We start from the raw sequence: 12,955 nt of genomic DNA on the forward strand, positions 1-12,955 counted from the left end.
ATTTGCTCTAATTTTCCTAGCAGCAGTTGCAAAAAGTGCTACCCGCCAGGTCACATACTTATCTGTGTCTGCAAGGAATCATAGAATCATAGATCATAGAATCGTAGAACTGTAGAGTTGGAAGGGACCACAAGGTTCATCTAGTCCAGCCCCCTGCAATGCAGGAATCTGTTGCCCAGTGTGGCAGAAGAGCGGGCAAGTTGTTGCCATAAAGACTATTGTTGTGCCTTCCCCCAATACAAAGTCCAAGAGAAAAGCAAAGAATTCATTTTTAGAATAAGCAGATTTCTGCTGATTTTCAGGCGCCTTGAAAAGATCCAGAATAAATTAGATTATCCTGCTGGTGCAAATAATTTCTTATAGGTCAGTGTGTGTGTGTGTTTGTGTGTAGATATACTGCAAAATGTTTTCCCCTAGTCTGTGTGGTTTAGGTTGTTGTAACGATTACCATGATAATGTAATGTGAAGTACTTTGAATATTTATTTATTTCGTAACCCACTCTTCGGTGTTCACATACCCCCTATGTGAGGAACAATGTCAACATACAAAAAAAGTCATTTAAATAAAACTTAATACAGTGGTGCCTCGCAAGACGAAAAGAATCCGTTCTGTGAGTCTCTTCGTCTTGCGGTTTTTTTCGTCTTGCGAAGCAAGCCCATTAGCGGATTAGCGCTATTAGCGCTATTAGTGGTTTAGCGGCTATTAGCGGCTATTAAAGGTTTAAGTGATTAGCGGATTAGCTGTTAAAAGGCTATTAGCGGCTATTAAAGCCTTAAGGGATTAGCGGATTAGCTGCTAAAAGGCTATTAGCGGCTTAGATCAGCTGATAAGCGGCTTAGATCAGCTGTTCAGCGGCTTAGCAAACAGCTGTTAAGCGGCTTAGGGGCTTGGGAAAAACGCTGGGAGGGGAAAAAAACCCCCAGGAATCGCAAGGCATTTTCGTCTTGCGAAGCAAGCCCATAGCAAATTCGTCCTGCGAAGCACCTCCAAAACGGAAAACCCTTTCGTCTAGTGGGTTTTCCGTCTTGCGAGGCATTCGTCTTGCGGGGCACCACTGTATAAAATCAAACAATATCCTAACAACGTAACTACATCAGCCAAGTATTGGTGCTGATCACACAGGAGAAAGAAAGACATTCCGGAGTCAGGGTGCTACTACTGAGAATGTCGTCTCATGAAGTTGCCACGTACCATATCTCAGTGAACTGTGGTGGTGTGAGAAAGGGATTACTGGATGATCTCAGTCATGGCAGGTGGATAAGGGAGCAGGCGATCTTTCAGGTATCTGTGTCCTGAGCCATCTACAGTGGTGTCGCCATCGTGAGGAATTGGGATTATATGACACGCTTGCATTTAATGCAACATTGCAAGCAAATGGCATAGGTTCTGCATTGCTACATCCCTAGGGGGATGCAGGTGGCGCTGTGGTCTAAACCACTGAGCCTCTTGGACTTGCCGATCAGAAGGTCAGCAGTTCGAATCCCCGCGATGGGGTGAGCTCCCATTGCTCTGTCCCAGCTCCTTCCAACCTAGCAGGTTAAAAGCACACCACTGCAAGTAGATAAATAGGTACCGCTGTGGCGGGAAGGTAAACTGTGTTTCCATGTGCTCCGGTTTCTGTCACGGTGTCCCGTTGCACCAGAAGCGGTTTAGTCATGCTGGCCACATGACCCAGAAAGGTGTCTGTGGACAAACGCCAGCTCCCTCGGCCTGAAAGCGAGATGAGCGCGCAACCCCATAGTCGCCTTTGACTGGACTTAACCATCCAGAGGTCCTTTGCCTTCACCTTATTTACCTATCTGAAAGACCTGTTCCCTCATACGAACCTATCCAGGTTTTCCGATCACACATTTTCAGGTATATCTTTTTAGTCATAAGGGCTAGAAAGTTATTTAAAACAAAAAACAAAAATGGAAGCTGAATTCTGCACTCAGCACCACCAACTTGTGTGTTTTTCCTCTCCACTCTGAGAGCCATCGTGACATACACGCAGCTATAACTAGCTGTCTCCCTCTGAACTAGTGCATCAGCGAGACATATTTTTCCTTTAGAGTCATTCTTTCAAAGCCCTTTTATTTCCTTATTAGTAATTTGTGACTTGACTGGAATGTTTTTGGCTGCTCCTGTGTTTTGTTGCTGCTTCTGAAATAAAATCCAGATCCTGAAATACCAAATAGCGATAGGTTTGAAAATAATGGAAGGGACCTTTTCGTAGTAAGCAAACTGTGCCTTTTCTGTTCAAATAGCAAATATGTACTGGCTGTTCGGTGTTTGTGAAGTACAAATTGTCCCGCCTAAGCATGTGTTTTGCTTTCTTCAGCACCATCTCCGAATTCCCAACAGATCCTTTGCTGATGTTATCAAAGCATCTCCCCCCTGCTCCAGTACAAAGCTCCTAGCCAAAAACTTTATCCTGACTTTTAAAGATGAACTCACCCATGCTCATTACAGTACTTACAAAAGAAACGGGATGGGAGCAAAAGTTTTCCTGGGGAAAGGATGTTGCTTTCTGATACCCTGAAAGCACAATTGCTTTCTAGGGGGTGTTGCTATTACGTTACTTGTTTTAGATCAATTGCCCATTTATGGCTTGTTCAAAAATGTTCTGCACGAAGGCTAAGCTGACGCAGCCTATTTAATTGTGTGTTTACTTCCGTGAGTGCCAAAATACATCTTGCATTTTTGACACTTTGCTGTGCCCCTCCCCCCCAGTTTTGTCTTTGCCTTCATAGTTATTATTGCCTGTTGTTAGTACAGTGGTACCTCGGGTTACAGACGCTTCAGGTTACAGACTCCGCTAACCCAGAAATAGTACCTCGGGTTAAGAACTTTGCTTCAGAATGAGAACAGAAATCGTGCTCCGGCAGCGTGGCAGCAGCAGGAGGTCCCATTAGCTAAAGTGGTGCTTCAGGTTAAGAACAGTTTCAGGTTAAGAACGGATTAAGTACTTAACCTGAGGTACCACTTTATTTACAAGCCATTTTTTTCTGGGCCACATCCTCACAAAGCAACATAAATAAAGGAAAGGATACAAAGATGCAGTATATATACAATATACATATTCAGTGCTCTCCCCCCCCCCCCTTAAAAATGTTTAGGGGTACTCTCATTTTGCCTCAAGAAAATCACCATTTTATAGTTCAAATTGGGAAAAATAAATACAGTAAATGAACAAAAGTACAAAGATTCACAAAATGTTTAGGGGTATACGTCCCCCTGCATCCCCCCAGAAAAAAGCACTGTACATATTTGTATGTGTGTGTGCATGCATTACTGCAATAAAGTTGCTCTGAATCGCAAAAAGTTATTTGCTTGTTCAGACCTTTAAACCCCCCTCCCTTATATAAATCCAGACAAGACTCAAATCTTGGTTTGGTTTTTGGCACAATTTAGGCCACAACTGTATTGATTACAGCAAGTGAGTGGTTGCATAGGCTCTGGTTCGACTAGCTCCCTGCACCGTTGCAGGTAGCGCTGACCCAGGGCACCAGCATAGGTCATAGAATCATAGAATCATGGAGTTGGAAGAGACCACAAGGGCCATCGAGTCCAACCCCCTGCCAAGCAGGAAACACCATCAGAGCACTCCTGACATATGGTTGTCAAGCCTCTGCTTAAAGACCTCCAAAGAAGGAGACTCCACCACACTCCTTGGCAGCAAATTCCACTGTTGAACAGCTCTTACTGTCAGGAAGTTCTTCCTAATGTTTAGGTGGAGATATAGCATCATATCAAGGGGGTTATGGCCAGGGGACCCTGTCATTATAGGTACCAAAAATATTTTTCTTGCATCATTATATAACGGACAGTGCAAGATATAATGCATAAGGTCCTCTACTTCAGAACATCCCCTAATGCAAACACGTTCTTTTTTTGGTATGCCTCTATGTCTCCCATCTCTGTAAGCGGAGCTTATTGTATTTAGTCGTAGCTCTGTAAAAGCTTTTTGAAGCTGTGCAAAAGTCAATTCATTAAAATAAGATATGTGTTCATTGACCTCTCTAAGTTTAAAATATAATGGGGCGCATGTAGATGTGCACATAGAGTTTAGATCGTTTTTAGTTGCCACTGCCCTTATGGTTCGTTTAAAAATATTTTTCTGTGAATATAAGGGGAGTTCCTTAATCTCAGTCACTGAGAGATCATATTTGCCCATCAGTTGGGCACCATGATGTACCCAGTTTTTAAGGGGTAATCCATTTGAGAGCTCAATCAGGCATTTTTTTGGTAGCCTAGTGTTGTCCATCTGTTGAACTCTAAACCAGTAACAGAGAATTCTTTTATCTATTTGGCTCTCTATGCTCAACATGCGAGTTTCCAACCTGACCATGGCAGATTGCACGTCTTTGGGTAAACCTAAAAGAACTCTTAAAAAATAATTATGTGGGGGTTCCAGACCGGAGACCTTTGAGGTACCCCAAACCTCTGCACCATATAAAATATGGGCCATTGTTTTTGCTTTATACACAGAGAGAGCTGGGTTGACCAGATTTCCACCTTTACATTACATGGATGTGAGGGCGATCTGGCTGCGACATCTGTCACCCCATTGATCGCCAGGGTTGATTCGGCTGATCTGGCTGGCTCAAGGCTCGCTTGCCACACAGGCTTCCTCAGCAGTCCCACTACTGCCACGGGGCGGGCAGGAGCGAGAAGGGCGCCATGTAGTTTTGTGTGCCACCACCATACCTCCTCTCCCAGGCAGGAAGCGAGAGAGCACAGCTGGCCGTAGGAAGAGCCACCACCGCTGCCCAGCATGTTCCGGACTCCTGCTGCTGGGTGCCACTGATGGGCGGGTGCCCTGGCGCAGGGCACCACTAACCCTAATGGATAAGTTGGCCCTTGTGCCTCCATTGCTGCCAATTTCAAGTGAAAGCGTGCCAATTTCAGGCAAGGTCCCACCCGAAATGGATGCAATCTCACCCCAAATTGGCTTCCGTGCTGGTGCTGCTTCTCTGCCACTGGTGGGGCTCAGCTGGCCCTTCCTAGTAGTGCACATTGCTGTTAGAGGACAGCTAAAAGGGCTTTCTCAGGAGTTTGCAACTTGGTAAGAAAGGTTTGTTGCTCTTCTGCCTAGCTGCCATCACCACACCAAGTGCTGTGCCAAATGCAAATCTTTTGCAAGCACTCCTTGTTGGTTTCAAAGTTCATGCTCCCCATTCCAGTAATCCTCTCCATTCCGGTAATCTTCCCAATTCCTTTCATGGCACAGAGCCATGAACCACCAGTGATTTTTTTTGCAAGGACAGTCATTAGAAAACTTAGTTGTAGAAAGTGAGTATCCTGTGGTCCAGAGCAACAAGCAACACTATGGAAAGCTGGCTGGTCTCCGTTCTTCCATTTCTTCTGTGGACATGCTGTACTTCCCAAAATGGTGAGCCCACACTTTTTAATGTATGCAAAGCTCAACAGTATACTTAGCGGTAATGATTTTATTAATATATCAACTTGTAAATGCCCTCGCATCAGATGTCCAAGGGATAAACAGCTATCTGACATTTAGAAGACATCTGAAGGCAGCCCTGTTTGGGGAAGTTTTTAATGTGTGACATTTTAATGTATTTTTAATCTATGTTGAAAGCCACCCAGAGTGGCTGGGGAAACCCAGCCAGATGGGCAGGGTACAAATAATGAATGATGATGATGATGATGATGATATTGTTAATGGTAGAGCATTTCAGCCTTATAAATGCTTATACTTGAAGATTACCAATATAGACGGTTGTTTTGAAAAATATTGGATTTAGGATGCATTTATTTAACACATTTTTAATGTGTCTTTCAGAGTTCCAACCTTCAAAATGTGTTTTACTAGTTATAGTTAGTTCAAAAACTATAAGGCTATAACAGATAAATATTAAATAACATCTAAACGTTAACATAACATTAATATGATAGCATCAGATTATTTAAAATAAATGAATAATGGGAAATATTTGACTTGTGTTTGGTTTCAAAGTACAGCTTTATTCATTTACTGTCAGGCTTCAGGGAATTGGCTTCCTCCCCTGTGGCTGTAGATAAGCAGAACAAAGGAAAAGGATTCTTCTTACTAGTTAGAAACTTTAGTAATCACAGCAAGAGAACCAAGAACCCATCTCCTAGTGATAGCGGTGCTCCCAATTAAATAGCCCACCCCCTTCGGTCCCTATGAACATAAGTAACTTCTACGTCTCGTAATCTGAGCTTGTCCCCTCTGTGCTTTCTGTTCTGTGACTTTCTGAGCCCTTCTAGCTTTGGGGAGGGTGGTGGAGGAATGCTGTCTAGAGACTGTGAATCTGTTAACCCTCTCCCTTCCAGTGTTTCTTCTCCTAGGTGTTCACCATCTAGTATATCCCAGCTTCTGCCTTCTGAACTATGCCCCTCTGCAAACCACTGTTCCCAATCTATACTGTCCTCCTGGGAAAATTCAGGATCTGGATCAGGAGCGGGGGGCGGAGAGGAGGAGGAGGCTCCCACCATTCCTCCTCAATGCAGTCCTCCACAGCTATTGCATCTGAGTTGGAACTGGCATTTCCTCTGTTTCAAATACAGTGGTACCTCGGGTTACAAACACCTTGGGTTACAAACACTTTGGGTTACAGACCCTGCTAACCCGGAAGTAGTACCTCGGGTTAAGAACTTTACCTCAGGATGAGAACAGAAATTTCACAGTGGCATGCGGAGGCAGTGGGAGGCCCCATTAGCTAAAGTGGTACCTCAGGTTAAGAATGGTTTCAGGTTAAGAACGAACCTCCAGAACGAATTAAGTTCATAACCAGAGGTACCACTGTATCTCAAGAGAGAGAAAAATACTCCATCTCAACATGCCTGATTTGAACAAAGGAATTTCAAAGTCCTTTATTTTTGACCTTTGGTAACTGTACTACGCGGGAGGCGCTGTGGGTTAAAGCCTCAGCACCTAGGACTTGCCAATCGAAAGGTCGACGGTTCGAATCCCCGCGGTGGGGTGTGCTCCCGTCGTTCGGTCCCAGCGCCTGCCAACCTAGCAGTTCGAGAGCACCCTCGGGTGTGTGTGTGTGTGTGTGTGTGAGAGAGAGAGAGAGAGAGAGAGAATTTGTTGCTTTTTCCAAATGCAATGGTATGTCAAAAAAGTTGACTTGTGTTCCCAAGACTGATGTATATAAAATCTTCCTTTTTGTTTAAGTTTTCCAATATGGCAAATACATACTCTGGTTGCCTTCATGAACAGAATCTATTTTCTTTCTCATCACAGAGCCCTGTGCAATCTCATTGGCTGAAATGGAAAGCAAGAAAGTTGAGGTGGTTGGGCAATCGGATGAGCATCATTTTCAAAACTTATATGTACAACGTGGTACTTCTGTTGAGCTTGCCTGTAAACCAGGGCATGCTCCTGCAGCAAATTATTCCCCGTCTGCTTTTGTAATCCAGTGCAATGGAGAAGCAATTGTGTATCCTGAATGTGAAGGTAATTCAATATGGCATTATTTTTAAAATAACAAAAATTATATATTGCTTGAAGAATCTCAATAATCACTGGTTAAAGAATACACCAAGTTCCCATCAGGCTGTTTTGTGTTATGTTTGCTCCCTTAGTTTGTCCTTCTAAATCTTTTTTTCCTGCTTCTGAAAATGTGATGTTCTGTTGCCCTGCAATGGTTATGTGGGCTTCATAACTCAATTCCTGAAATTAAAATCAGCATGCATGATGACCAGCGGTTTCTCTTTCCAACTTCTTCAGAACTCATGTCTTCAGTGAAACCTTTGTCTGAACTCCACACCCCTCATCCCTTGTTGAAACAATGACCACATAATAGGTGCATTTTCTCATATTCCTCTCCAGTGACACTTGTCTCTCCATTCCACTTCTTCCATGTGTTCAAGTTCAGACAATCCCCCAGACATCTGTGTAGTTTCTGATCTTGCTTGCTTCTCCTCCATAACTGTGGGCAAAGACTGTTCCATGGACAGAGGTGGGGATGAAAATATCTATAGTGTCATACATGTTGATTCGGCGTATAGTTGGATCCAGTCCCTTGGTCTGCAAACGCCTTTCTTGGTTGGGTGAGTCCCTTACTGGGGATTCCTCCTGTAGAAAGGCCAGTATCTCCTCTTTCCCAGACCTATCATTATTCGTATTCCTGCTGCCCACATTAGCAGGTTCATGGGGGTTTGTCCTAGGCTTGTTGAGGTCACACATCGAATCTTGAATACTGTTTGTTATTACTTGAATTTCCTCTAGTATGGAGTTAATTGGGGTTGTGTTTATTGTTGCTCTTTCCTCAACATTCCTAAGGAGCAGAGATTTCTTTAAAGTCACTCTTTGAGGCCCTCCTGTATTAACTGCAGCTGTGTTAGTATCAATCAGAGAAACTGGAAGATTTCCATGTTGGCTTAATCTTGAAGGTGGAGCAGTCAGGGGTTGCTCAAGAGATAACCAACTTGTCTAGCAGCTGGGAGTAGAGGTACAGCGTTCTTGGAATGAAGTTATATGGTTTTAGCAGAAGGTTATTAAGAATTATATGAATATTAAGTGTTAATGTTTTAAATTGGAAAATTGAAAGTTAAATTGTGTTAAGATAAATTATAGAACAAAAATTGAAGAAGAGGGAAAGGATTTGTTGAACTAGATAATTTGAACTAGAATACAAAAAAGGGAGGTGCGAGGAAGTCGAGGAAATAAGCTAATGAAAGAATTGGATATAAAAATTTGGATGTGTGTTTTTGTCCTTTTTTTTCTTATGTTGTGTTGTTGTATTGTTTTTTTTCCTTTTATTGTCGATGTATTGTTTGTTGAATTCATGTATTGTCTTTTTTTCATTGTTTTTCTCTTTATAACTATAAAAATCTAATAAATTTATATATATATATAAAAAAGGGAGTAGAGGTACAGCGTCCATGTGGAAATGACTCAGGAAGCCACCCATTTTGGGGAGAAGCAGAGGGATGGCATGACTTTGAAATTTGAGAAATAGCTTTGTTACTCTTGGATGGCTCGGCAGTTTTCCCAGTGTTTTTAAGCACAGAGAGCCTATATCCAATCTCAGAAGTTCAGATAAGGAGAGGCAGACTCTTAGTCTTGAGATCCAACACCCTTTGTTCTCCCAATTGCTAGGAATCTGGCACACTGTAATAAAGACCTAGATTTCATGGAACAACCCTGACATGTAAATTAAAAGGATTTTGTACATGCATAGGTTCCTTTGAGCCTGACATGGTGTGGTTCCCAAAGCAAGCAACTTGAATTCTCCTGAACCTTCTCAGTTCATTGAGGCAAGGGTAAAAGGTAGAGAAAAAGGTGAGGGGAAAGCTGAACCGGGCTGGAGCAATTTTGATGAGGTCCCATAAAGACTGAATGAAGATTGAATAATGGGGGCACTCTTAAATGCTTTATTTCCTTAAAAGGTGGGGGGATGTTACTTGACACAACAGGCAAGCCATTTCCAAAAATGAGGTAGGGTATTTGAAGCTTCCTGTCACAGGTAGTTTAAGAAGCTGCTTGAGCACATTGGTGCTGAGTGAAAAAGTAAGAGATGAGTGCTTTGTGCAAATTGGATAGAGTACCTCTGCCATCCAGAGTATCATGTTCAAACCTGGGCAACTAGCCTTTCCAGATGCCGGCTTGTAGAGACAGTGTTTTTGGAAAGGCCGTTTTTGTTCTCACCAGGGCTAATGAATGGCCAAATATTGGATTGTGGCCAGGCACAGAAGCAATCCAGTATAGAGCAAGGCATTTTCACGCATCCAAAATCCTTAGGCAATGAGGGCAAGCACAATTCCAGCAGGGAAGGATAGGCAAGGTTGCCACGGCTCACTTCCTTTGTTGTGCTTCTATGACATAGGCATTCACTTTTCGAGGAAACGAGTCACAATGCTCAAGGGAAATGCTCAGGATGATAGGGAGGCAGTAACCCTTGTTGCAGTCGCCGGTAGGGGAGCATTGCTCTCCTGGCATCACTGCAAGTTAGAGAAAGGGGAAGGTCAAGGCAGTGAGGAGTTCAGCACAGTGCAGTGGCAGTGGCAGTGACAGGAGTGCTGAATTGACTCTGCCACTGCACCTGTGTCACAACTCCCCACTGCCTTGCCCCCCACTCTTGGTAGTTGGCAGCAATGTACGACATTGGGTAGCCCAGGTGAGCAGTGCCAAACCACCCACACCAGCCAGCCAGCCACAACTGACACCTAGGAAACATATGGAAGCTGTTGAAAATATTTTATGTCACTGGACTTGAATCTAGTTCCTTCCTCAATGAGAATTATGACTTCAGTCCTGCATTTATCCTGCTCTCGTGCATGATTACGCAACTCCTTCTGACTTCTGGCACCTTAGAAATGGAAATACAGTGAAGTGTTCATGGAAGGAACTTTTTAGAAACATTGCATTACATTTCTTTTTGTTGCAAGTTAACACCTCGTTTCCTAATACGGAAATTTTGTTTGTATTTTGCCACAGAAATTACTTGCCAAGGAGAAAACATCGATCATGGATCTATACTAAACCCAAAGGAACTTTACAAAGAGGGGGACAGACTTGACTTCTCATGTTCTCTTGGGTACAAGCGTGCTGAGATATCGGATGCTAAATGCACTCGGAATGGGTGGAGTTCAAGACTTGCGTGCATAGGTTCGTATGTTTCCAGTTCCTAGAGCTGTCGTCGTTTCAGTGTAACCCTGTGCATGCTTACTTTGAAGTAAGCCCACTCTGTTCCACAACTCTCTGAGGGAATTGTGCACAAGACTGCAATTTTAGTCAAGTGGATTGAATTAGATGATTTAAAATAGATCAGAACGTTGTCCTTGGTGAATCAGGACAATGATTTTTACACCTTTAAAACTATGCCATTTTGTGTTTTATACTGGTATTTATTTACTCATCACTCACATCTTGCATATAGGAGGGAATGCTCCTTCTACAGTGGTGTCCGGAAAGGCACCTATTATTATTATTATTATTATTATTATTATTATTATTATTATTATTATTTATATATATACCACCCAATAATCCAGAGGTTTCAGGGTGGTTCACAAGAAAGATCTATGACAGCAGAAAGGGAAGAGAGGAAGATCTAGAATGGCAGTGGCATGTTGCAGCACTGTGCTTATATTAATTTAAAGGGGCTAATAATTCGGTGATCCAAGAACAGAATACATGTGCTTTTGTTCCTTTTCAACTTTTGTTCCTTTTCAACAAAATACATATTGCTAATCAAGTAAATTTTCTTTAGCAAGTTCCGCTGATTCTGGTTTTGCAATCTTTTGCTAAGATGTTTAGATGTGAATTTTAATCTGTTCTTATTTTACTGTTATTTTATCTTTTTGAAAGTTATTATTATTATTTTTTACTTTCTTTATTTGGGTTTTTCAAATTAAATTTTACAATAACATATCAACATACAATATAGAAACAAGATTCCACAGAATCTCCTGGACTTCCCTCATCCCCGTTGTGGGTCCTATTGTTAGTCATTTCCTCCTGGATCTTTTATAATAATCCAAATTTTTTGCATCTCCATTATGTCTAAAATTCACCATTAAACTGAAAGTGTTAGTCCAACCTGACTAATGATTTTAGCTGTTTACAATGGTTTTTAAGATAGATTGTAAATTTCCCCCATTCCTTATTAAGATTTTGGTCTTTAAAATTATTGCTTTTCTAACTTATTGAAAAATTTAGTATTCTTTTGTAAACCGCTTTGAAGTTTGTTTTTAACACATAATAAATACGTTCTCATACTGATGTACTGAATTATATCTAGCCAGGGAAAGAGTTTGTTGCTTGATCTGTTGCTGACCAAGTGTCCTCCTTGTATTCCTCCATAGAAATTGTCTGCTCCCCACCCCAAGTAGAAAATGGCGACTACTATCCTAAGCAGAGTCACTATCACTATCAAGAGATAATTGAAACACGGTGTGACTCTGGCTATAAGCTTCGGAACCGCAAATTCCCTTCCATGTGTACAGAGACAGGGTGGCTTCCTACTCCGAAATGTATTTGTAAGTAGCTTTCTCTTTGCAGTTTCAAAACATGAACAACTTGCATTCAATGCATCCAACTTTGTAGTTTATGAATTATATGCTCATCATGATGATAGTTGAGGTGTGTGTACAGGGAGAGCCATGAACCTCTACCTATCACTCTATTACTGGAGGTCAGGGGCTGTGCATGGAGGCACATGGGGTCCCTTGGATGGAGGCTGGGTTATTCACAGTCAGAGTAAGGGCTCAGATTTTTGCCCACTGAAATGTTGTTCCCAAGTACAAAGTTTTATTGCCGTCATTCACAAATATATCGGATGAAATAGGGATGCAGGCACATCCGACTGAATGTCTGCATAGGCTCGAGCTTTTTGCAAAGATTTGATTTCAATGCTTGCTAAAATATCAGAGTTCCCTGCACCATTACCCTATGTCCTTGTTCTAAGGGCCAAAAGCTTATCTTTGGGCTGGAGAAGACTGTGGTCTTCAAGCCCCAGCAAACTGTCTTTCCCCAGCTCTGACTGTTCCTGGCAGCAAACGTGGGTCTGGGGACCACCTGCATCTTCTGCCACAGTCATCTATTTCTGTTTTCATACACAGACCAAAGAGGGAAACCCAGATAATATTCAGACACTAATACACTTGAGCCAAATGTGCAACCTCCATTAAACCAGCCAGGCAAGTGGAACTTCCTGATTTATTTATGTTTCGCTTAACCTTTTTCTTATCTTCTCCAAAGCAAATAACTGTGACTATATTTGGATTGAGAATGGACAACTATCTGATTTCTACGAACGCTGGCCAGACTACTATTTTCCAAAAAGGGTGGGACAAACACTTGGCTATCGTTGCCATGATGGTTTTCTACCAATAAATAAAGAAGCATGGGGTAGAAGTTCATGCACTGAATTCAGCTGGAGTCCAGAACCAAAATGCTTCAGTAAGTTAACATTTTCCTTGCATTCTCAACTTTGATCAGAAATGGAAACGGCCATGTGCAAACACAAAATATGC

The 12,955-nt window shown here is 42.3% G+C and overlaps 2 protein-coding genes across 3 annotated transcripts in view; both read left to right on the top strand.

Annotated features, from left to right (window-relative positions):
* The first annotated feature begins 5,197 nt into the window (after positions 1-5,197).
* LOC310679704 (complement factor H-like) overlaps positions 5,198-12,955 on the top strand; it is a 36,770-nt gene continuing 29,012 nt past the window's right edge. Inside the window, exons 1-5 of one of the 2 annotated variants that reach the window (XM_083445289.1) lie at positions 5,198-5,559; positions 7,115-7,430; positions 10,416-10,586; positions 11,786-11,959; positions 12,681-12,881. In XM_083445289.1, coding sequence (XP_083301415.1) covers positions 7,244-7,430; positions 10,416-10,586; positions 11,786-11,959; positions 12,681-12,881 — 733 coding nt within the window. In that variant the 5' untranslated portion in view covers positions 5,198-5,559; positions 7,115-7,243. The remainder of the gene's footprint in view (positions 5,560-7,114; positions 7,431-10,415; positions 10,587-11,785; positions 11,960-12,680; positions 12,882-12,955) is intronic. The other variant, XM_083445288.1, reaches the window with a different exon arrangement.
* The window catches only part of LOC310679727 (complement factor H-related protein 5-like), a 50,507-nt gene continuing 42,769 nt past the window's right edge, over positions 5,218-12,955 (top strand). The window contains exon 1 of the mRNA XM_083445348.1: positions 5,218-5,375. Within this exon, the coding sequence (XP_083301474.1) occupies positions 5,312-5,375 (64 nt within the window). The 5' untranslated portion in view covers positions 5,218-5,311. The remainder of the gene's footprint in view (positions 5,376-12,955) is intronic.

This window comes from Podarcis tiliguerta (assembly GCF_965153285.1).
Source record: "Podarcis tiliguerta genome assembly, chromosome: 6".
In the NCBI taxonomy this organism is placed as follows: Eukaryota; Metazoa; Chordata; class Lepidosauria; order Squamata; family Lacertidae; genus Podarcis; species Podarcis tiliguerta.